The sequence below is a fragment of the Ruditapes philippinarum genome, unplaced genomic scaffold (genome assembly GCF_026571515.1).
Source record: "Ruditapes philippinarum isolate M1 unplaced genomic scaffold, ASM2657151v2 ctg7397_1_1_1_1, whole genome shotgun sequence".
NCBI lineage: Eukaryota > Metazoa > Mollusca > Bivalvia > Venerida > Veneridae > Ruditapes > Ruditapes philippinarum.
Window position 1 is genome coordinate 17,079 of NW_026860436.1, and position 26,366 is coordinate 43,444.

The 26,366-nt window shown below is 31.2% G+C and overlaps 1 protein-coding gene across 3 annotated transcripts in view; it reads left to right on the plus strand.

Moving 5' to 3' along the window:
- Window positions 1-5,733: 5,733 nt before the first annotated feature.
- The window catches only part of LOC132760073 (lysine-specific demethylase 5A-like), a 30,631-nt gene continuing 9,998 nt past the window's right edge, over window positions 5,734-26,366 (plus strand). For 2 of the 3 annotated variants that reach the window (XM_060751964.1, XM_060751965.1), the window contains exons 1-17: window positions 5,734-6,035; window positions 7,254-7,331; window positions 16,733-16,855; window positions 17,877-18,053; window positions 18,485-18,616; window positions 19,060-19,159; window positions 19,363-19,436; window positions 20,026-20,184; window positions 20,781-20,900; window positions 21,177-21,353; window positions 22,301-22,393; window positions 22,951-23,039; window positions 23,560-23,722; window positions 24,362-24,481; window positions 25,008-25,202; window positions 25,610-25,721; window positions 26,028-26,219. In XM_060751964.1, coding sequence (XP_060607947.1) covers window positions 5,877-6,035; window positions 7,254-7,331; window positions 16,733-16,855; window positions 17,877-18,053; window positions 18,485-18,616; window positions 19,060-19,159; window positions 19,363-19,436; window positions 20,026-20,184; window positions 20,781-20,900; window positions 21,177-21,353; window positions 22,301-22,393; window positions 22,951-23,039; window positions 23,560-23,722; window positions 24,362-24,481; window positions 25,008-25,202; window positions 25,610-25,721; window positions 26,028-26,219 — 2,263 coding nt within the window. In that variant the 5' untranslated portion in view covers window positions 5,734-5,876. The remainder of the gene's footprint in view (window positions 6,036-7,253; window positions 7,332-16,732; window positions 16,856-17,876; window positions 18,054-18,484; window positions 18,617-19,059; window positions 19,160-19,362; window positions 19,437-20,025; window positions 20,185-20,780; window positions 20,901-21,176; window positions 21,354-22,300; window positions 22,394-22,950; window positions 23,040-23,559; window positions 23,723-24,361; window positions 24,482-25,007; window positions 25,203-25,609; window positions 25,722-26,027; window positions 26,220-26,366) is intronic. The other variant, XM_060751966.1, reaches the window with a different exon arrangement.

Genomic DNA, 26,366 nt, shown 5'->3' on the forward strand with positions numbered 1-26,366 from the left:
TTCCCCATTTCCTTTTTAACAAATTCAATTCAAAACATAAATTTTCCAGACCTTGATTTTAAAGTCTGTCTGGCGTTTTATGGGTAAATCAGTCCGTATTAGTGTCAGCGAGCCTCCACCATGGGCATCTCTATCACATTTGTGTAACTTGTATACAGGTTATCACTGAAAGAATGATCAATTTTAGTTTCAGAAATATATACAGAATATATCAGCAAGATTTTGATAAAAAATGGGTCTAATTTCCTGAAATTTATATCTAATACTATTTATATTAAGATGACCAATTATCGGTCTTTTCATATTTAAGTTTTTAAGGTTTTTAACATCATCAAATATGTCATACAGTAACGCATGCAGTAGAAATATGATGATAAAATACTGCAAAATCAATGTTAACCGCACATAACATATAAAATATAACTTGCATCTTGAATGTTTTTACCTTTCTTAAAAGTTTAGTGTATTTTTCTCAATCTTGATTTTTCTTGAAATATTTGGCTCAAAATAATCATCAATTAGTCTACACTATATATCTATATCGTCCGCTTTTTCCTCTTTATCTATATTGTCCGCGTTTTACCTATAGGTTTATATTGTCCACTTTAAAAGACGTCCGCGTTTTAGACAGGTCCCATCTGGAGGCCTGCAGCTTTAAATAAGTCAAATAATCGGGAAAACTTCTTTCATGGACTCGAGTAATTCTTTTAAACTTAAAGATTTAATAACTAAAGGAACAAGAATAAAATCGGACAAAAACAACAAACAAACAAATACAAAAAAACATAAGTGTCTAGCTAATATATTTTTATTTCTTAAAACGGGTACTGTTAAGGTGTTAGATATAATTATGTTTTTTTTCTCGAATATGTTTTCTTTATGATTTTCTTACTCCTAGGTTTTACGTTTCATTGTTTAAGGTATGATAATGGCCATTATCACACACCCGTGCCGATTTTGCGACTCCATAAAAACGTATTGCACGGTCGTGCATATATTTTGACGTGATGTCATTTGTGTTATACAAACATAGCGTTAAGACGTGCTAAATGTGAGCGTTTTACTATAGGCGCGTTAATGAAAATTTTTATCACTAAATTTATTGAACTTGTAAAATAAAATAATATCATGCTCGCCAAAGCTTGCATAATGTAATTTTATTCAAGTCGTTCAATAAATTCAGTATTAAACTTCAATATCCTCTACTTATAAAGAACTGAACAATTCTTTAGCTATCTCTAAATAATCTATAACATCACGGTTATAATAAAAAACGTTTTCATATTGATAAATGTTATGGAACAAATGATTACACTCAGCTAACAAACGACTGAAGCACAATTATTGTTTCTTCTCAAAACATCTGAAATATGTGTAAAAATGTTACCCTATCCCACCTATTTTCATCACTTGTTTGACCATTTTGTTGCTCAGAGAGTCTAATTAAAATATTTTTAAATTTACCCAATTGAAAGCGATTTTCAAAGTTAGCCTATTTTTTCAGAAGTATATTAGTTTATCTTGTAATATATTTAATACTTTTACCGAGTAGTTTTAATTTGATTACATTTGAAATATCAGGTATTAGTTAGACAATAAATACCTATAAAAATAATAATTTTCAGCAGTTTAAGATATTTATAAGGCTGACACTAAATGTATTTTTTTACATTTGACGAGGTGTGACCTTGACCTTGGCGATAGCAACCCAATAGCTGTGCTCTGCACATCGTCTCATGATGGTGATCACTTGTGCAAAGTTATTTCAAAATTTTTGCAGAGGTTTAAAAGTAATGGAGTAGACACGAAATGTTCTTTTCAATACTTGGCCTTTCAGTGTGACCTTGACATTGGGGTAGCAACCAAATTATTGCGCTCTGCGCATCGTCTCAAAATGGTGATCACTTGTGCCAAGTAATTTCAGAATATTTTCCGCGGTTTAATAGTTATGGAGCGGACACGAATTGTAAACTTTTTAAGTGTGACCTTGACCTTGGGAATGGCAACCCAATTATTGTGCTCAGCACACCGTCTCAAAGTGGCGATCACTTGTGCCAAGTTATTTAAAAAAATCAGCTGTTTTAATATGTTACAGACGGACAGACGGACGGACAGACGAACGGACGTTCTAACAGGAGAGTAATAATGTGGCTACTCTTCTGTTATCTCTATTGTTCTTTTTAGCCACACAAAAGAAAATAGCCACATAAAAGCATTACGGAATGAATGACATCAAAGAGAAAGAACAGTTACCTATTGTCCCTCTAGCCATATAATTACTGTCCTGTGAGTACCGAGGGACTGACGGAGCGACTGACAGACAGAGGCCATTCCTATAATCTCCTTCCGCATAGCGGATCCATTATATTGATATATACTGTACCGTGTACACCAAACTAAGTTAGGGTTCAGAGGTGTTTCATAAACTTTTCTTTTGTTTTGTAAACCTGGTTTGAAACTTAAAAATGTTTCAATTGTTGTCAAAAATCTGTAACTGGTTTTCCAAACCCACTAAACTGCCACACAGGCAGTTGTACGGTTTGATGTATACGAAATGTAGATGCAGTTCTGAAAGGAAATGGCGGCACACTTAGTCACTCGATTAGTGGATAAGATTAGTCTATGAATCACAATGATTATACTACATCAACAATGGTTGAAAAAGATCATGAGATGAAAATTTCTAAGAGACGGATGTTTTACATTTGCAGCACGTGCTTATAAATGCGTAAATGCGTAAAACGTATATGGACATAAAGACCAAGACATCACAAGTGCCATTGCTTATTTCTTTCAATCACAGAATCGGGAAAAAGCAACAAAAATAATTAAAATCCATGAATTATGACACACTTTAAGTGTTTGGATTTAACAACTTCTAGCTAAAGAGACATCAGCGAACAGATTTCATAGTACTGCTTGACCTGTTACTGTCGCACAACGTCAAAATAAAAGCTACATTTAAAGTTATGGAAGCCAGAACTAAACACCTTCCTGTGCACACTACTGTTTTTTTTTTAAAGTTTTTAAAATTTGAAGTTTACTTTATAATAGAATGTTTTAAAAGCGGATGTTTGAATGAATTAATGTTGATAGGACTGTATAGATACATGTTTGACATTCTGTACCTTTTGTATGCAATATGCATTGCAAATACATATACATTTTTCTCATTATTGTTCTTTGCTAACAATAGATATTAGTATGCTATACTAAATGCATGATTTTTTTTAAATTGTATATTAATTCTGTAATTTTATGGTACATGTACATATAACGTATAACATCAACAGAAAATCATAGATGTGTGACATAATCTACAAATATGTATAGAGACAGCAAGTATTGAAAATAAAATATGATGAATCATAATAAAGTTTCTGTCGTTGCTATTTATAAAATACACCAAGTTTTAGAACGCTAATTGAAGATATTATGTAATGAAATAACACTTGTACACTTGAGTATGTAGGTTGCTAAAATTTGATTACTGAAATTTACTTTTACATGTAATATACATATGTATTGTGTATTAAACATGTAAATTGCAACAAAAACCTGTTTAAACCGTTAAATCTGGAATTATAATGAGATAAGGACAGAAATAATCAAATAGTTGGTTTGTGATCAGTAGCTGAACTGCTTCATGGTTAGATAGCGGTAAGAAACTGGTTAAATAATGATAAGAAACCGGTTAGACTTTGATCAGAAAATGATAAGTCGGAATATGACAAAAAAGGACGTTGGATAAAAACTTTTTAAAAACTTCCATATCTGACTATTTTTTATATCAGAATCAGACTTGCGTTCATTGAACGCCGCCTTTCCTTGTTTTGAATCTTGAATCAGAGGTATACCGGGCAATGAGTGTTTGCTAGGGAAGTTCTAATATGATTGCAAACATTTTGTAAAACATGCATTTGTTGTAGCAATTGCAAACCCTCTAAACTAGATATGTCATAAAACATAAACCTTAAAATGAAACCGGTTCATGCACAACAATCGGACCCGTAATATATGAAACACATATTTTCCCCTTCCATTGTTAAACAATTCACCAACCATAATATTCTTTACCACCTCCATCATGATCTCAGGGGGAAAATGTCATGTGTTACGCAACTTGTTGTGTTAGTAAATGACCTGATGACTTCAGTATATGAGAAAAAATAAGTTGATTTGATTCTTTTAGATTTCAGTAAGGCTTTTGACAAGGTCAGTCATGAGAAAGTGCTGCTGAAAATTCGAATCTGAAGTCAAAACTTTAAGATGGGTCAAAAGTTTTCTAGATAACAGGCTGTAGTCTGTTGTGCTAAATGTAACTGCGAATGTAGGACAAAGCCACACACCTCAAAATTTTATAGAGTGGACAAAACCCCACATCTGAATTTAATAGAGTGGACAAAACCCCACACCTTCAATTTTATAGAGTGGACATAACCCCACACCTTCAATTTTATAGAGTGGACATAACCCCACATCTTTTATTTATTTGTTATAAAACCATACAATTCATAAGATTTTGATTGTGTTAGAAAAGAATAAAACAGAATATTTACTAAAGTTTGATATACATGTATTTACTTTAATTATTTTACATAGTGTCTTTGATCATGATATTTAATGGTATGTTATATTTTATTCCAATATACAATACAATATGATTAAATGTTGATAGACTATACAAATATTACAAACTGTTACAAAAATCAAAGGGTAAGCATTCAAATATTTGACGTATGGCGTTTTGTCCGTCTTCCGCTAACTGCTCTTACCCCATCCCAGTATTCTCAGGTGTCCCCCAAGACTCAGTTCTAGGACCTTTCCTGTTTCTCGCCTATATAAATGACCTCCCACAAAACATAAATTCCCAGGTCTGGTTGCTATCACCAGAGAAGAATATGTTACATCCCTCTCCCGAAAATCACGCCATGGACATTCCCTGTATTATAGGTTATTCACGTCAATTTCAGACTATTATTAATGACAATACATGTATACAATTGGAACCGCCTACCCCCTGTTCCACTCTCTACCCCAGAGCAGTTCAGTGCAGCCATAGCTTGCATTGAGCATGCCTCGCCCTAGTTTTCCAGCCCCTTGTTTTAACATTTTTAGGACATTTATTCTTTTATCCTCTTTTTAAACAACACTTTTTAAACTGTCTTGCGATTTTGACACGCAGACAAGTCTACGTCCCCGGGATGGGTTTGTTGTAACATTTTCAATTTTGCTATGTTGGTCTTTCTTTAGGTGTTTTCTCTATTTTGACATAACGGAAGATAGATATACACTGTATTAAACAGTACAGTGCACGCATAAGAACGTTTGCAATTTAAGTTAACGGTGATTGTAAGGATAGACACTTTTAACCGATTTTTATTTACACCTGAATTGAAAACAAAAGATGCCTTTATATTCCTACGCATTTCTTAAACACTTTAAGGTTTTTTACATGTTTAATATTTAAAAAAAAAATAAAAAGAGAATAAACTATTTTATGTTGGTATCCTTATTTAGCAAGCCAATCAAATAATGAAGGTCAATCGATTAATACGCATATAACTAAATGTCGCCGTTTTCCATTGAACTTTGATAAAATTTGTAATAAATGTTAGTAAATGATAAATCTTTATAAATGTACATCAGTCTAATAATTTGGACAGCGAAAATAATCGCATTACAAAATTTATAAATTTGACTTTTGCACTACTTTTTGTAGCTACTTCCGCCTGTCAAAATAGGTGTGTTGTTAGGTCACATCTGGAGTTGTGTTTTGATATACAAAGTGTAATTGTTATTTGGGACTTTTATTGGATATACAACCTAGATACTCTTGGAATATGTCTGAATATTAAAAAGAATAATCAACCAACATGAGTCTTCCCGAGGATCCGTATGTCAACTTCGAACCACCTCCAGAGGCACCGGTTTTTACACCGACAGAAGAAGAATTTGCAGATTCACTTGCGTATATCGCGAAAATAAAACCAATCGCCGAAAAATATGGAATTTGCAAAGTTAAACCACCAAAGGTTATTAGGTTTTATCAATTATTTCAATTGAAGTTAATTCATTTCATTTTTAATGTGCTTTTCTGTGAGAAAATCTTCATAAAGTTAATGAATTTCGTGTTGTGTACGTGCATGTAAAATCGACAAAGATGGCGTCGCTTTGTTGGCTAGGCTCAGAAGATTATAATGGAAGGGCTTCACTAAATTCGGCACAAAACAGTCAAATCTGGACGGAATTTTATGATTTATGGCTCATATTGTGTGCAAATTATTCAAGCATAGGAAGATGGATATAAAATACACATTCAGTTTGTTTTCTTGAAGAATTAGTGAATTTAGTGAAACAAGTGTGACTTTTTCTGAAGTCACCACCTCAGACACAGGCCTGTATTGTCATGCCCATTTGGCCCATTGAGCAAGCATATGTCATTGACAACAAAAATGAAAGTGTCAGAATACATAAGTGATTATTTTTCTTTGAAAAAATGACAGAATACACAAACATTTTAAAGAATATATGGATTTTATTTAAAAATGATACTAATTTAAGTTTTTTATTTGGCAGTGTATGTGTTACACACCCTTTACTAAAATGGCTTGATCCAGATGGTTAAGGTCACCCTCCCTGAAATATGTGTTTCTACAACTGTGTAGTAGTAACATAGGTGTCTTATTAAAACTACCAGTTGAGTTTGGAATATGCATTCAATGGAAATCTAAATTTATGGAGTAAAAAATTTAAATTATGTAACTTTGGCACTAGCAATAAAGAAATCAATGTCATTACTTAACAATTTGATATTGTTCTCCTTTTTACAAACTTTTTGAAGTCATCAACTCTATTTTCTTTGTCGCATCTTGAATATTGTTATATTTTTCCAATCAAATTCAATGCTTATCAGTTCCCTATCAAGGTGAAATGAAATCATTATCTAAGGTCAAAATTGAAAAAAAAAAAACACCAAAAAAACAATCTGTTTGTTTTGGACAGTCGATATAATGTTTGGTTCTATATGAATTCTAGGGATTTTATTATAATAACCATTATACTCAATATTGAGTCAGCCGGCCCAATTTAGAAATTAGGTAGACATTTTAATATATTATAATTTCCACTTGGCTCTGCCTTGTTACCATGTATAATGGGATTATTTTTTTACAAAAAAAAACTTGATATGTTAAGATGGATTAAATTAGTTAGGAAAAAACAACAAATTGGATATAATTTTGCTGTTTTAGGACTGGCAACCACCTTTTGCAGTCGATGTTGACAAATTCAGATTTGTACCACGTGTCCAACGTCTTAATGAACTAGAGGTAACTTTTTGTTTTTCCTTGATTCATTTTAGCTTGTTCTTTAGATATGATTTGTATTAGAATTGATTCATGAGAAAAATATTTCACTGAATCGGAAAAAAACTATTGTATTATGCAATTTATGGACCTGTTTATATGACAGTATTGACTATCTACTGCCAGTGTTTCTCTTTTAAAGTGGAATCATTCCATCTGCAAGGAGAAATTCCAAATAATGAAGTATTTTAAAAGATGACCTACTGAGCAATGTTGTTTTTTTCCTATGTGGAAAGCAGCAAAACGATTTGTCAAATTTGGTTATTATATATTTGTATGAAGCAGTCCAATTAAACATGTCAAAGCTACATTTTTAGTCCCTCTCGGTCAGAAGTTAATAATGAGTATGGCAGGATCTTTATCTTTATAATATAAAATATATATATTAAAACATTTTCACATTTAAATCAAATTTAAATGGTCAAGCTTTTACAGCTTAAAAAATACAGACAGAAAAAAAATATTTTTGAATATGTTCACAAAGTGATAGAATTATATTTTTTAAAAGAATAATCATCAGTTTCAACTTTGAATGTTTGTACATATTCTGTTAAACTTGATATAAAGTAATGGCAATTTGATTATTGATGAGGAGTTGTTAAGTAGTATAGACACATTATATGATCAAGTAGTGAAGTGAATTTATTCAAGATGGCTGCCATTTTTGTAAGCAAATCTAGCCATACTGGTCATGTTTAGACAGGTAGCTAAAGCATGCACAATTTTAGTCATAAGATGTTTTTGTAAAAAAGATACTAAAAAGTAATTATGTTTTATAAATCTTTGTTTTGATTTTCAATTTTGAAAAATCAAAAATACCAGATTTCAATCATGTTATTATTAGGTCAAACCTTGATAAATATTGGTTAAATTTGTAATGTAGGCTTAAAATTTGTAATTTAGGCTTAAAAAGAAAATATAAGCATATAAACAAATTTTCATTTGTATTGAAAAGTTGATTTATATTATTATAACAAATTTAGAGTAGCGTTATGACAAAAGTAGTTCAACACAGTGAACAATACATAGGTATTAAAATGACTGACCAAATTCTACAGGATAATAAATTGTAAAATAAATTGGATGCAATCAAGTATTTTTATACTCTCTAGATCAGAGTAATAAACAGGGGGTTACACGACTTACCGGAATCGGCCGAATTACCGGAATCGACCGGAATCGGCGGTGAATTACCGGAATCGACCTGTAACTTTGTAATAATTAAACTTTTTAAGTTTGTTCTTGCAATTTTATAAAATATAAACAATATCAATGATTTATGAAAAGATTTTTATACATAAAATCGCTTTTGATTAATTTAACAAGAGATCTAATATCGGCGAGCTACTGCCAAACTGCCCGTGACCGGAATCGGCCTGTTATTTCGTTGTTTATGCAACTTTTAATGTTCCTTTTGCATGTTTTTATAAAACCTAAATATTATCATTAATCTTCCTAGAGATTGTGAAAAAAATCGCTTTTAAATAATAATAATAAACAAATATTTATGATCAGCGAAAACGGGCAAACTGCCGGAATCGGCAAAGGATTACCGAAATCGGCCTGTAATTTGCTTATCTTTATACTTTAAACAAAATGTTTGCACCCTTGATTATAAATAAACAATAGCAATAATATGTAATCAGATTATTAATAATCATACTGTCGGAATCGGCGAAGGATTACCGGAATCGACGTATAATTTAGTCTATTGTACATTTTTAACGTTTCTGTTGCATTGTTAATATTCGTCTTATAAAATATAAATATTATGAATGATATTTAAAAGTTTCTTTCATTCTTTTATTTTGTAAATTTCAATTCGCCTTTGGTTAATAAAGCAAGAGATCGAAGATCGGCGAGTTACATATACTGTCATACAGCCGAAATAGCCGAATGATTACCGGAATCGGCCTGTATTATTGTAATTTATGGACTTTGCAAGAAAAAAATGCAAACAATATAATAGATATCTAAAAAGATTTCTGTAAATGAAGAATCCTTATTAAATAATAAGCTAGAGATCTAAGGTCGGCGAATTACTGCCATATCGCATAATTATATGCAGTGCCAGGGCTATCGGACAATTACCGGAATCGGTCTGTTTTCCCCCACCAATATTTCAACGTTTAAAAAATAACCTTGACTTATTTTATTAAATACAAACAATTTAAAAGATTTTTTATAATGTTTATTGAAATCGGTATTAAATAAGAAGCAAAAGATTTATGAAAAATTGCTGTTATAAATAATAAAAAGATTAATATTGAAGATCGGCAAAAACGGGAAACCTGTCGGAATAGGCGATAGATTACCGGAATCGACCTGTAATTTGGTTATTTGTGATTTTTTTTTGAATATTTCTTTTGCATGTTTTTATAAGATATAAACATTTTCAACGATATTCATGTTTAGCTCGACTATTCGCAGAATAATCGAGCTAATGCAGTCACCCATTTGTCGGCGTCGGCGTCGGCGTCCCTGTGGTTAAGTTTTTGTATGTAAGCTGATATCTCCATAACTACTGAAGGGAATGGATTGAAACTTCACACACTTGTTCTCTGTGATTATCTAAGATGATTGGCACAAGTCCCATAACTCTGAATTGTTTTATTTCATAATTATGCCCCTTTTTCGACTTAGAAAATCTTGGTTAAGTTTTTGTATGTAAGCTGGTATCTCCATAACTACTGAAGGGAATGGATTGAAACTTCACACACTTGTTCTCTCTGATTATCTAAGATGATTGGCACAAGTCCCATAACTCTGATTTGCTTTTTTTCATAATTATGCCCCTTTTTCGACTTAGAAATTCTTGGTTAAGTTTTTGCATGTAAGCTGGTATCTCCATAACTACTGAAGGATATGGATTGAAACTTCACACACTTGTTCTCTCTGATTATCTTAGATGATTGGCACAAGTCCCATAACTCGGATTTGCTTTTAACATAATTATGCCCCTTTTTCGACTTAGAAATTTTTTGTTAAGTTTTTGCGTGTAAGCTGGTATCTCCATAACTACTGAAGGGAATGGATTGAAACTTCACACACTTGTTCTCTGTGATTATCTAAGGTGATTGGTACAAGTCCCATAACTCTGAATTGTTTTATTTCATAATTATGCCCCTTTTTCGACTTAGAAAATCTTGGTTATGTTTTTGTATGTAAGCTTGTATCTCCATAACTACTGAAGGGAATGTATTGAAACTTGAAGAGTTTGTACCTTTTCGGACAATTTTATGTATTCATATAGGTAAGCATTATTATACTCAATGAAACACCCTTGTGACAAATTTTCGAATAGTCGAGCTTAACTGTCCTCCGACAGTTCTTGTTGTAAATAAATTCGCTTTTGATTTATAAAACAAGAGACCTAAGATCGGCGAATTACTGTCATTCTGCCGATATAGGGGAAGGATGGGCGGAATCAGCCTGTAATATAGTTATTTTTATGTTATTTTATTGAATGCAAATAATATCATTGATATACGAAGATTTTTTTGAGAAATAAAGATCACTTTTTTACTATAAACTAGATATCTAAGATAGACTAATTACTATCACAGTGCCTGAATTAACAGGTAAATACCGGAATTAGTCTGTTTTTTTGTTATATTTCAGCGTTTTAAAAATATCTTGCCATACAAACAATTCAAATGATATTTGAAAATATTTATTGCAATTGCTATTACATAATAAACAAGGTGATCTATGATTTCTTCCATACTACCGAAATCGACGAGCGATTACCGGAATCGGCTTCACTTCGTCTAGGATTACTGGAATCGGTTCTAATTTTGTTATGAATGTGAATTCAATATTATTATTATCATTTATTTTTGCATGTATTTACAAACATTATCATTGATCTTTATGGAATAATGCAATATCGTCTTTACATTATATTTTTCAGGACATTGCTAACAGAGGATTGTTTGAAATGACGGATAACAATAGGTCAGTTTTGTCTTTCTTTATGTTTGCAAAACTCAATTCTTGATTTCATAAAGTAGTCGATTTATAATTACATGCAATAATATTTACATGAAATCAATGTTTTACCAGGCAGTTACTTGACAGTTCATGGTCATTCTGGAGTATCAAATCAATTGTCGTCATTTGCGTTATTGGTGCACCATAAAAATATTACAAAGATTGCGAATAAGTCAATCGTTGAAACATAGATTATTTAGTCTTAAATAGTAAACAAATCATCTATACCCGTAAAGTATAAAAAAAGTGAGATATGGATGTTAACTATATACGCACAGATGATACTGTCACTTTATTGGAAGTAAACGAGCTGTATATTGGGAGCTGTGTATTGGGAAGTGTGATATACTACAAAACAGTGGGGTGCCAATATACGGTATGCTGATATATTTCATAGTGGGAGAGACTATCTATTAGAGAATGCCTGTTGTTCAGCAAGCTGTAGATGAATTAAGTCATAGGATTTATTGAACTTCATAATTTTTAAAGACTTAAGATTTAGTCAATGTAAAAACAAAACAACAATATAAACACCCTGTATAGATCTAAAGATTCTTTTCAAAGTTTAGCATAATTTCTAACCGTTTGACCCATTTAATTATTAATAAAAAATGGAAGAAGATCCTTTAAAGTTAAGGACTATGATATATACATGTAGTCATCTATGTCTCTGGCTTATGACACTGAATTAATAATGACATTTTCCGCGAACATCCCAAATAAACACACAATATTTTTTTAATGTGATGTATATATATTTTTTCATCTTTGATTAAATATAAACAATATCAATGATATGTAATCAGATTTTTGTAAATAAAATCTCATTGATAAATGATTAAATAAACAAGATATTTAATATCGGCGAGTTATTGCCATACTGTCGGAATCGGCGAAGGATTACCGAAATATAATTTGGTTATTAATGTCAGAAGATTAAAAAAAAAGGTTCTTGCATCTTTATACAATATCAATGAAATGTAAAAAGATGTAAATAAAATCGCTTTTGATTAATTTAACAAGAGATCTAATATCGGCGAGCTACTGCCAAACTACCCGAATAACAATCCTTCCGACAGTATGACAGTAAGTTCAGTAACTTGCTGATCTAGTTTAATTAATAAAGCGTGATTTTGTTTATAAAAATCTTTGTACATGTCATTCATATTGTTTGTATTTAATAATTCTTAAAAAGTTCATAAATAAAATTACTGGCCGATTCCGGTAATAATTCCCCGATTCCAGCAGTATGACAGCTGGGACATACGATATATAGTATGTCCCAGATGACAGTAACTTGCTGATCATAATTAAATCTCTTGTTTTAATGAATCAAATGTGTTTTTTATAAAAAATCTTATTACATGTCATTAATTGTCTATATTTTATAAAAGTTTAAAAGTTCATGAATAACAAAATTACAGGCCGATTCCGGTAATCATTCCTCGATTCCGGCAGTATGACAGTAACTAGCTGATCTTAAGTATGTTGCTTAATTAATCGTAAGCGATTTTTATTTATAAAAAATATTTTTACATGTCATTAACATTGTTTATATTTTATAAAAGATGCAAGATTTTTTTTAAAAGTTCATAAATAACAAAATTACAGGCCGATTCCGGTAATCATTCCCCGAAACAACACGCTTTCTCTAACAGACAGACCCTCCCACTATGAAATATATCAGCATACCGTATATTGGCACCCCACTGTTTTGTAGTATATCACACTTCCCAATACACAGCTCCCAATATACAGCTCGTTTACTTCCAATAAAGTGACAGTATCATCTGTGCGTATATAGTTAACATCCATATCTCACTTTTTTTTATACTTTACGGGTATAGATGATTTGTTTACTATTTAAGACTAAATAATCTATGTTTCAACGATTGACTTATTCGCAATCTTTGTAATATTTTTATGGTGCACCAATAACGCAAATGATACTCCAGAATGACCATGAACTGTCAAGTAACTGCCTGGTAAAACATTGATTTCATGTAAATATTATTGCATGTAATTATAAATCGACTACTTTATGAAATCAAGAATTGAGTTTTGCAAACATAAAGAAAGACAAAACTGACCTATTGTTATCCGTCATTTCAAACAATCCTCTGTTAGCAATGTCCTGAAAAATATAATGTAAAGACGATATTGCATTATTCCATAAAAGATCAATGATAATGTTTGTAAATACATGCAAAAATAAATGATAATAATAATATTGAGTTCACATTCATAACAAAATTAGAACCGATTCCAGTAATCCTAGACGAAGTGAAGCCGATTCCGGTAATCGCTCGTCGATTCGGTAGTATGGAAGAAATCATAGATCACCTTGTTTATTATGTAATAGCGATTACAATAAATATTATTAAATATCATTTGAATTGTTTGTATTTAATAAAATATGGCAAGATATTTTTAAAACGCTGAAATATAACAAAATAACAGACTAATTCCGGTATTTACCTGTTAATTCAGGCACTGTGATAGTAATTAGTCTATCTTAGACATCTAGTTTATAATAAGAAGTGACCTTTATTTCATAAAAAATCTTTTTATATCAATGATATTATTTGCATTTAATAAAATAACATAAAAATAACTATAGTATACAGGCTGATCCCGCCCATCCTTCCCCTATATCGGCAGTATGACAGTAATTTGCCGATCTTAGGTCTCTTGTTTTATTAATTAAAAGCGAATTTACTTACAAAAATGAATATCGTTGAAAATGTTTATATCTTATAAAAACATGCAAAAGAAATATTTAAAAAGTTCACAAATAACCAAATTACAGGTCGATTCCGGTAATCCATCGCCTATTCCGACAGGTTTCCCGTTTTTGCCGATCTTCAATATTAATCTTTTTATTATTATATAACAGCGATTTTTCATAAATCTTTTGCTTCTTATTTAATACCGATTTCAATAAACATTATAAAAATCGTTTATATTGTGTTTGTATTTAATAAAATAATTCAAGGTTATTTTTAAACGTTGAAATATTGGTGGGGAAAAAACAGACCGATTCCGGTAATTGTCCGATAGCCCTGACACTGCATATATGCGATATGGCAGTAATTCGCCGACCTTAGATCTCTAGTTTATTATTTAATAAGGATTCTTCATGTTCAGAAATCTTTTTAGATATCAATGATATTGTTTGCATTTTTTTCTTGCAAAGTCCATAAATTACAATAATACAGGCCGATTCCGGTAATCATTCGGCTATTTCGGCTGTATGACAGTATATGTAACTCGCCGATCTTCGATCTCTTGCTTTATTAACCAAAGGCGAATTGAAATTTACAAAATAAAAGAATGAAAGAAACTTTTAAATATCATTCATAATATTTATATTTTATAAGACGAATATTAACAATGCAACAGAAACGTTAAAAATGTACAATAGACTAAATTATACGTCGATTCCGGTAATCCTTCGTCGATTCCGACAGTATGGCAGTAACTCGCCGATATTAAATATCTTGTTTAATTAATAAAAAGTGATTTTATTGACAATAATCTGATTACATATTATTGCTATTGTTTATTTATAATCAAGGGTGCAAACATTTTGTTTAAAGTATAAGGATAAGCAAATTACAGGCCGATTTCGGTAATCCTTTGCCGATTCCGGCAGTTTGCCCGTTTTCGCTGATCATATATATAAATATTTGTTTATTATTATTATTCAAAAGCGATTTTTTTTCACAATCTCTAGGAAGATTAATGATTATATTTAGGTTTTATAAAAACATGCAAAAGGAACATTAAAAGTTGCATAAACAACGAAATAACAGGCCGATTCCGGTCACGGGCAGTTTGGCAGTAGCTCGCCGATATTAGATCTCTTGTTAAATTAATCAAAAGCGATTTTATGTATAAAAATCTTTTCATAAATCATTGATATTGTTTATATTTTATAAAATTGCAAGAACAAACTTAAAAAGTTTAATTATTACAAAGTTACAGGTCGATTCCGGTAATTCACCGCCGATTCCGGTCGATTCCGGTAATTCGGCCGATTCCGGTAAGTCGTGTAACCGATAAACAGGGATTTACTGGAAGCAGGATCCTGCATCAATTTACATCAAATTGTACCTTAAAAATATTTACAGTGTATGTGGATACAGAATTCTTGGGCCCTTGCATCCAAATGGATGCATAAAAAATATAATGCCAGTATTATAAATATTGTTTAACATAATAAAACATTCAAAACTCTTGCAGTACACAATTTTTTATATGTTATAATATATAGCATATACTAAGTAAACAGTTTTGTTTAGTAAGGAGTTGGACTGCTGAAATTTGTTGTTGGAAGCCATAAAAATTTTTTATTGGACCACCCAATATAAGTGGTTGGACCCCTGCAATGATCACTGGACCGGTCACCCCTGAAAATTAAAAATGATGTAAATCCTTCAAGAATAAAATTTATATATTGACAACATGACGGGGGTCAATGTGTTAAGATTCAGAAAGAATGAAAAAATTATGGTGGAAATTTCAATTTGGTTGGCAAGATGAAGATTCTTTAGTTTTTAACATGTGAAAAGATTTGTATAAAGTGTAGAAACATTCTTGTTATCTAGTTACTTTTCCAGAGTTTGTATTTAAATGTTGTGTAACCTTACCTAAATTTAGGGGGAGCTAACTTTATTAGTGGCGATAGAGATAATTTGCTACCTATATTTTTGAAGCATGCATGAAGCAAATAGTTAACTTCCTTTGGCTAAATTATAGGCATTACATAACATTAACATGACCATTTTATATTTTTTTAGGAAAGTTTCTTTCCTGTTCTCTTTTTTTTCTACCAGTTTTGTCAGACACAGTGACATGTATACTTTTTTTTCAAAATTAATCAATTTTGTATGCATGTACATGTACAGATTTTCATACAGTATTTTATTTTTGATGAGAATATGTTTATCCAACTTTATAATGAAAATTACTGTTACATAGAACAATTACATTGGAATTTGCAAACTGTTCAAAAACTGATAAAAAAAATTTTAAACCAGAAAAAAAACAAAAAAACTGACAAGTCTTTGAATTTAAATGTGTAAAATGAAAGAAGCAAATAATATTTTATTTTGGGTATGGTACTTAGAAAGTATTTACAAATTTTCTCTCTTTTATTTACTATACTGACATTGTCCAACAAGTTTTTTTTCTTCATATTCTTGAATAATATAATACTGTATACATAATACATGTACATTATTTGTGTGATGTAGAAAAAGATGTTATTTTAATTTTTATCAAATATTGAATCTCTGTCTCATAAGATTGAAGTGGAAAAGATATGATCTCTACATGTATTGGTTTAAATATAAATATTTTTATATCAGGCAAAGTCTCGTATCAAGTTGAACTTCTTGGATCAGTTAGCTAAGTTTTGGGAGCTACAGGGAAGTAGCTTGAAGATTCCTCATGTTGAACGTAAACTGTTGGATCTCTATGACCTTTATAAGGTAAGTCCTTCATTAAATTACGTTGAATATGAAAGTGAAGGCATCTAGTACTGGTAAACTGCTTGACAGCTTGCCCAGGAATGATGAGGTGGCTGAACTGTGCTCTGGTAACTTCAACTTGGCTTACTACCATGATCCAGAGGGTAAATTACAAAAACCACCACTTCTCGTATTATATTAATCGGCCATGTGTATAGTTTAAATAACCAATCTTACGAGATCTGATACAATTTCACATGCAAATGTCGGAAACTAAATACTAAAGACAGTACACTTTATCCAATTTTTTGGCTTTTTATAAAGTTTTGAACATAAAGTTTATATATGCAGAAACAAGGCATTGATGCTTTGTCTTCTACTTTCAAAGATTTCAAGGCATAGCTCTTGTGGCTGCAACCTTTCTTGAATCCTTTCAATAATGTAACTTGATCTTATAATTAAAGAATTGCATTAGGCAGGGAAGCCTTTGGTTGCTTCAAATTAATTTCAGAACCATAGGATGAAAGTTTGAGCTATCTTTGATAATTTATAACAATAAGCATCTTGCATTGTTAATCACAATTCAAGCCCTGCCCACTGTAAAATTATTGTTTGTTTTTTTCCCAACCATAACAGGAGGATGGCACATGGTTGCTTAGACACAATGTAACATAAGGCAGTTGTAGCCTTCATTAAGTTACAGGAAAAATTAATTAATTTCATAGTAAAACCAATTTTTCATTTTGATCAATGTAGAGAGAAATTATGACACAAATGTGACTTTGCAAGTTGATTGATTGTTTCAAGAAGTCATGTTGTTTTATCAAGAAATTGAGTGCACAATTCATATCCAGATCATGAAACCTGCAACAGATGATGAAGTTTAAATGGGAAACTGATACTATTGCCTTTTTTATAAAAATTATATAAAAAGTTGATGCAAGATTTGTTGTGAAAAAAAAAAAACATTTTCATTTTATGAAAAAAAGAGATAATTTTATATACATGTACAAAGGTAATTTATAATTTTGATTATTTATAGACTGTCGAGAAGGAAGGTGGTATGGAATCAATCTCACAAGAGAGACGATGGACCAGGGTAGCCACGTCTATGGGGTACGAGTCTGGGAAAGGCGTTGGTGGAACTCTTAAATGCCATTATGAGAGATTACTTTTCCCATATTACCTTTTCAAAACTGGGGCATCACTTGAGGCTGCTGTAAGTCTACTTGTTCTTTTCTTAAGTTTTTATTTATTTTATTTTATTTATTTGTTTATAGGAATCAATTTAAAATTACAAAAAAAGAGAATAGTAATTTATGTGTCATTATGTAACATTTTAGTACATTATATCATAGTGTTGTGATTTTGAATTACGTAATTGTCAGCGAACATTCATACTGTTTACATATATCCAGGTCACTAGGCTGAGATTTTGTAAAAGTTTTGCTTATTAGTTTACATAATTATCTGTTAGTTGTTCGAAATTTGATGCTGTAATTTATGATCCTATTTAACTACAATGACATGTTGTCTCCCTGGGTGGCTAGAACGTTTAAGATATAACTGGTTTCAATATTACTCGAAAATTTGTTGCACTTGAAGTTGAAAAATGATAATGACATTTGCTTTTTTAACTTCTATATTTAGAACTTGAAGATAATTGATGACAAGGAAGACAATTCAGCCGATGCTGATTATAAACCACATGGTATTGAGGAGAGAATTGCCAGCGGTAGTTATAAACGTATACCCAAGATGGAGAGAAAAGATGTCAAACAGGTAATGTCCTTAAAGTTATAGACTGTACAGGTCGCAGATTGTAAATGTTTAATTTTACAAATAGTGAGGTGAAGAGAAAAAAAGACTCCTCACTCTTATATATTTTAAAACCACAATTCATTTGTGAGTTGAAGGATTGCAGTGGTTACTATATCTGATTGTGCACTACATTAGTGAGTGGAAGTTTGGTACCAGGCTGTGGTTTCTTTATCTGATTACACATTTAGGGGTTTCATCTCCTTTTCCCTGTGTGTCTTTGCTTTACATCTGCATTGAAATTATTGCCGAAGAGGTATTTGCACTGAAATGGATACTCTCTCTATATTTTGTACTATTCTCATTAAATAGAAATGTGAGAAACACTTTTCTAGACTCTGGAAGTGTCACCTAAATTGTTTGTCAATTTGTTTTATTTTATACAATATATAATTATATCATTGTAGGAACCAGCAATAGACTTCAATAAGAATCCAGAGTTAAGGAAGTTACAGTTCCTTGGAGCCGGGCCCAAAACTGCAATACCAAAAGTAGGCGAAGAGGAAGGTATGGCCTTTTAACTATCATACTATTGAGTCTTACTTATGACCTTAGTTATAAAGCAAAGACACAAACAGATTGACTGTGCATTTAGAATATATAGACAAGTTCAATGCATTTAAAATAGATAGAAAAGTGTAAACAATTTTTGATAAAAATAAAGACATTGTTGGATTTTACGTTATCATTCTGTAAATTATTTATTGTAGAAGAAAAACCAGAAGTAAAAGAAGGAAAGAAAATGAAAACCAGAAACAAAACAAACCCAGGGCTTTACACTTATGTGAGTATTTGATTATTGAACTATGCTTACATTTCCTGCTATATTTGGCCACTCAATTGAGAATTCACAAGCTTGGAATTCATAATTTTATGCATTCGTTCTTTATTACACTATTCATAGATATTGTATTTCTTAGTTCAGAAAATACAATTTTGTATATTTATTTGACTTGCATGAAGATGTTAAATTGCATCCATAAATGTCCGTCCACTTATCTTGAGGAAGCATCAAATTAGTAATCCATGGGGTTACTGGCTCACCTCTGATTTAAAGTCAAATTGAATTATTGGTGACACTGGTCTGTGGAAAAACTGGTAATAACTGATATATATAACTAGAATAGTTATCCAGGAAAGCCAGTTAGGTGGATCAAACTGTGAGATATGACCAAAAATGTAAAAAAACTATAAGGAATCACTAATTATTTATTGTCATATGATACATATTGTTACATGTTAATCTCATTAGGAATTGAATAAAAAAATGTTCATACAGTGAGGCTTCTAAGAGAGATAAGTGCAAATTTAGCTGTGTGTTTTTCAGCGCTGGTGTTACCTAGTCTTCAGTTATTGTCATGTATATATTACAGGTTGACCTATATTATTGCCACACATGTGGGCGTGGTGATGGGGAGGAGTATATGTTGCTATGCGACGGTTGTGATGATGCGTTCCACACCTATTGTTTGATACCTCCTCTATCTGAGATACCTAAAGGGGACTGGAGATGTCCTAAATGTATACAACAGGTGGGTTCATGAGTCAGTAATCTATCATCATCATACAATACTTAGAGAATTCTTTTTTTCATATCTTTAAAACATGCAAAAGTTCTTTTCACTAAAAGCATATTATCAAAATACATACAACAATGTTACAACATGCACAAAAATTTTAAAGACATCAGAACTGTAAACTGTAATAAATCAATAATTATTACATAAGAATATGATCTTAAGGTAGGTAAATAAACAAACAGAATATAGTCTGCGAAATGTTTATAAACTGAACAGAGAAATACTTAAAAAAGAGGTTAGCAACTTAATGGCATTTTAGATTAACTGATTTAAGAAAAAATATGACAGGAACATTCACAGTAGGTAAATGCATCTTCTTCATGTGCTTGCAAGAAATGATACAAATTGAATAGAATAAGCTTGAAATAAATCATACAGTGAATGGAAGAGCTCACAATAAATCATACTCATTGAAATTACAGAGACACACAACATATGTAATAGTGACTCTATTTACATACATGTACTATGACATTGATATGTTAATCGTAACTTAGTCTTCAATTTTTGTGAGAGAGTAGACTTACAACATTGTATATGTATTGTAGGCATGCAGTAAACCACAGGATCCATATGGTTTTGAGCAATCCAAGCGAGAGTTTTCCCTACAGTCGTTCGGAGAGATGGCAGATAACTTTAAAAGTAATTACTTCAACATGCCTGTACATGTAAGTACATTTACTGTTCTTGTGATATCTTAAAAAGTACAAATGTAAAAGAAGATATTGAGAGGAAAAAACAACAAAAAACAAAGAAAACATTAAATTTCAGATTGAAAAGAAAATGTAAAAGCCTGGTATAAGATGTTACGTAGTAAATGATGAAAGTCCAGATTTTATACAAAGTACACAATAAATAAATATCATTCCATGTTGAATTTATTTGAAGTGTTTGAAGGATTCAAAATAAGATTTGTCACCTAGTTATTTCTTTTTATTGTGAAGATGGTGCCATGCGAGATGGTAGAGAAGGAGTTTTGGCGGTTGGTGAACAGCCTAGAAGAGGATGTGGCTGTGCAGTATGGGGCAGATGTTCACGCCATGGACCAGGGGAGTGGCTTTCCAACAAAAGCTGTGAAAGAACAGTTTATGGAAGATGAGGTAACCGACTGTGTTACAGAGGTATTATATTTTAAAATTTCTTTTATAAAAAGGAGATGCCACAGTCACTGGAAAACTGGTAGTATTTACTGTTAAAATTCAATCTCTCATAGTGAATTTTTTCTAAAAGAAATGCCGAAAACACTTAAGCTTTTGCAGTTATTTTGATTATTTATCCATTACTTTTGTTATGAATTTTTCTAATCTAAGGTAATGCTTTGTATAGACATTGCTGATTTTGCTGTAGTTTTTCTCAAGATAAACAGTAGTTCTTCTGATAGTGGTAAACATTTTTGATAAGGGTATCCTAATTATTATTCAAACTTGCGATGACTGATAAGCTGTTAAAAGAATAGCTTTTTGTCATAATCATGGACTTCTTAGGAATGGCTAGAGATATTTTTGTTAACCATTTTTTGTGGCAACCTCCTTTCACTGTGTGTTTGTCCGTAGTAACATTTGAGTGAAGTTTGCTGTGAACATCTGACATTTTTTATTTATATAATTTATGTATATTCAATGTATTTATTCACATTTGTGCCATCACTTTCCATTACAATTGATCAGGGAAAAAATGTATACATTGACTTATATCTGTAATGCATGATCATTTATAGATAGATTTTATATAAAATGTTAATTATTCATGTATTTAGCTTTAATAATTTTAAACAATGATTTCAACTTGTGCTATTGAAAATTGTTAACTTCTGAAAGTCTGGAACATAAATTTCATATTTGTAAACACAAAATTAGTTTTTTGTTAAACCTTTTGTTGGATGAAGAAGGGAAATAATTATAAAGGCTGCAAGAATGGTCTTTTTGTAAAAGATACAGAAATAATGTGGATTCCTGGAAAATGTATTCTCATGAACAAAATCATATTATCTGATTTAATGTAATGTAATGAAATTTGATCTGTTGTGAGTTTTGAACAGGTGGTTTATTTCATTGTTTAAACCTTTCAGGAATATATGAACTCTAGTTGGAACTTGAACAACCTCCCAGTACAAGAAGCCTCAGTATTGTGCCATATTAATGCTGATATATCTGGCATGAAGGTAATAACATTTAACCTACACCCCCTTAATTTGTACATAATACATTGGACTGGCTCTGTTTTGAATTTGGAACGGTCCAAAATGTTTTTTTTTGGATTTCAGTATCAGATTAACCAAAATGAAGTAGCCAACATTATAAGGCCTTTCCAGGCAAAGGGCAATCTGCCAGGACGGGTTCACCTCTGGTCTATTCTCGTAACATAGGTTAACTGCCACTAATGTGTTGTGTTTTGTCAGTATTTTTACATGTATTTTATTTATGAAATGACAAGGATTGATCCTGGCAAAATTAATGTTCTTGCATTCTTTTGAAAGTATTTACATTTTCACTGCAGATTTTCTATATGAATTATGTGCAGCTGTGATATTACACACGGTGAACATATGTTGCATAAGAGAGGATTTGAATTTCATTAACACTATTTTTCCTCACCTTTGAACCTATTTTAATGACTGAAATAGAATTCTAGATAAGTGCAGCTGTACTATTACTAAGATGAAATCAAACTAAGAAAATATTTTTGTCTGCACTGAAAACAACATATTTTATGTGGCAGGTACCATGGTGTTATGTTGGAATGTGTTTCTCCAGTTTCTGCTGGCATATTGAAGACCACTGGAGTTACTCCATCAATTACATGCATTGGTAAGTACATATTGTAGTATGAATTAATTGGCATTTAATTAATCTCTTTTAGTTGTTACTGTTCATTTCTACAGTACTGACAAGTGTATTTGCTTTTTGCAGTTAGCTTGATTAACAGTGTAATATTTGATGTTATATAAAGTGGTTTTTCTCACTTAATTTAGATGCGGCCAACATTATAAGGCCTCCAGATTTAGGGAAAAAATTATCGCTTAAATTGCTAATTTGGGAAGTAAAAAGCTTGTGTAAGTTCAGATTTTTCGAAAAACTGCAAGATTTTAAAGAAAATTTTGATTTGGAATGATTTAGGGAAAAATTTATCGCTTAAATTGCTAATTTGGGAAGTAAAAAGCTTGTGTAAGTTCAGATTTTTCGAAAAACTGCAAGATTTTAAAGAAAATTTTTATTTGGAATAAGCCGTTTATTGGCCTCTGTTATAAAAGGTGAAATCACTGTAATTTAAATGCTTTAATAATATTATATATAAAGATATTTCATGTGTTTTGGTTATATTTATCAGGGGTGAACCAAAGACCTGGTATGGTGTATCAGGCCATAATGCAGACCAGTTTGAAGATGCTATGAAACGCACAGCACCAGAGCTGTTTGAGAACTCCCCTGATCTTCTGCATCAATTAACCACAATTATGAACCCTAATGTGCTTATGAAACAAGGAGTAAAGGTAATATATTTACTGTATATGTTAAAAACATAGCAAGTTAGATAGAATAACAAAAACCTTCAAAGAGTTTACCTATTAGGCAAGCCTTTAGTTTACAAAATGAATGGGAAAAAGAATATTTATGACCTTTACTTATAATTTGTCAATTTAGGTTAAAAGAAATTGAGCCTATCTGTCAGTAGAGTTATGTAATCTTCATCGAAACAGGGCATTATTTTGTTAAAATTTTTTTTTAACTATTGAGGATGTAATGAAGTCATTCAGAAATTATGGTTATGATCGACACAGGTTAAAACCAGATTAAACAGATATTTTAATAAACTTGAAGCATTTTCAAATGTTGTTTGCAATAGCTTAGAAAGAAAAAAAGTCTTTATTTTTTCCTCTGCTCTTTTTCAAGAAATAATTGTAGATTAGATGACAGTTTGTAAATGGAACTTCAGAATTAACGTATCAGGTCTAGGGGCATTGTTAAACATGGATACAAACATTTTACTTATACGTATATAACATCCTTCATAACCTGAAGTAGATGAAAAGTTTGAAATTTGTAATACCCATTGTATATTTTCTTTACTATATTCATTGCTTAGTTTCTTATATTGTCATACAATTAATGAAGACCTGGTATATTTATAGATTTGTCGAACCAATCAGCATGCAGGAGAGTTTGTTATAACATTCCCAAGAGCATATCATGCCGGCTTTAACCAGGGATATAACTTTGCTGAAGCTGTCAACTTCTGTCCATCAGACTGGGTAAGTTCTTGTTATTTGATGTACTGACAAATGAATAAAACAAATAAAATACTCTGTCATAAACATGATAATGAAGTAATTGAAAAGCTGATACAATTGCATTTATTCTACAGATAATTTTTTCAATCATCTAACTTAAAGACATATTATTTGTAGAACACATATTATATTAATATAGATTAAGTTTTAACAATGTTTCAGTATTTTATAGAGTTTAGATACATCCATAGTTCTTCTGGATACAATAAAAATGTACATTTTGTTGTATATAATACTAGGTATTTCTAATGTTGATTTTTATAGGACAGTCTTGACATTTATTCAATTTATATACAAATATATATACATGTCTGCTGCAATTTTATGTCTGATTTTTCCTAAAGTAATGCAAGAGGGGGCACCTGAGCTTGTATTTTATCAGTCAGTAAAGCTTGAAAGTTGTCATATGACCTTTACAGTATTGGTGTCCCAGATATTTAATCCAAAACTATCATATTATAACCCATTGCCTGTCTTCTATTTATAGTTACCAATGGGAAGAAAGTGTATCGAGCACTACAGAGATTTACACAGACAGTGTGTATTCTCACATGAAGAACTCATATGTAAAATGGCCGCCGACCCTGACAACCTTGACTTTAAAGTCGCGGCAAGTACACATGAAGATTTACTCGGTATAGCAGATATAGAGAAACAACTGAGGAAAAACTTGTTACAGATGGTATGTACTCTAGCTTTATCTTATTAACATTATAGTTGGGCCTCAGTTGCAGACTGGTTAAGTTCCCCGACATCAAGGCACTTGCCCATACCGTTGTGGGTTTGAAATCTGACAACACTGATTTAGCTACTTTGAATTCAATACATTTTTGTAAAAGTTAACACACAACAAGAGGCATTTTGCTTCAAAGAAAGTTGTATTTACTCTCAAAAATAACTTTAAGCCTTTTACTTTCGGAAAACTTTAGAAATTACAATTTTAAGTGAATAGAAAAAGTTTATATTTCATATGTTAGCTAAAGTTAGACACCTATTCTAATGGTAGATTGGTAAGATTTTCTATCCAGAAAGTTTGACTAACATTAAGAAAGTGTTATCTATAATGAAAGTGGACTTTAAACATTTCAGGGTGTGACAGAAGCTGAGAGAGAAGCGTTTGAATTGTTACCAGATGATGAGAGACAGTGTAGCTTTTGTAAAACCACATGTTTCCTGTCAGCTCTTACCTGTGTATGTTCTGGTGAGTAATCTATCATGTTTGTTAAGTGTGGGCTAAAATGTAAAGTCATTTAGGTTTTTATGGCTCACTTTTGTTAAAAATAATTCAAAATATAACTGTTTTTTTTTTCCTCAGACATATCAGAAGAACTTGATAGTTGATATAATTCAGTGATGATAGGTGATTTCATATGGGCAGAAAATTTATCTAAAATAAGTAAGCATTCTGGGTTATACGTTTAATATTCAATTTTTCATTTTCCTTGATACAAAATTATTTTTCCCTAATATTACTCAGTGGTGGTAAACATTTCACTTTTCTTTTCAGAACGTATTGTTTGTCTCCGTCATGCAGATAAATTATGTAGTTGTCCACCCAGCAAGTATTGTTTAAGGTATCGTTATACCCTTGATGAAATCCCAGCAATGTTGAGCAGATTGAAGGAGAGAGCAGAGTGTTACGAGATATGGCATAAAAGTGTGGAAAAAGCCTTGGAGGCTACTGATGATAATAAAGTTGGTAAGTGTTGTCTTTGAATCCTTTGATGTTACTTTATGATGAAGGTAATTCAGATATTACTTGATGTTGGAGATTAGAATGCGCTTTGTTTGGATAATAAAAAAACCCAATTATGTTGATTTTTTTAATTAGATTTATAAATTTACT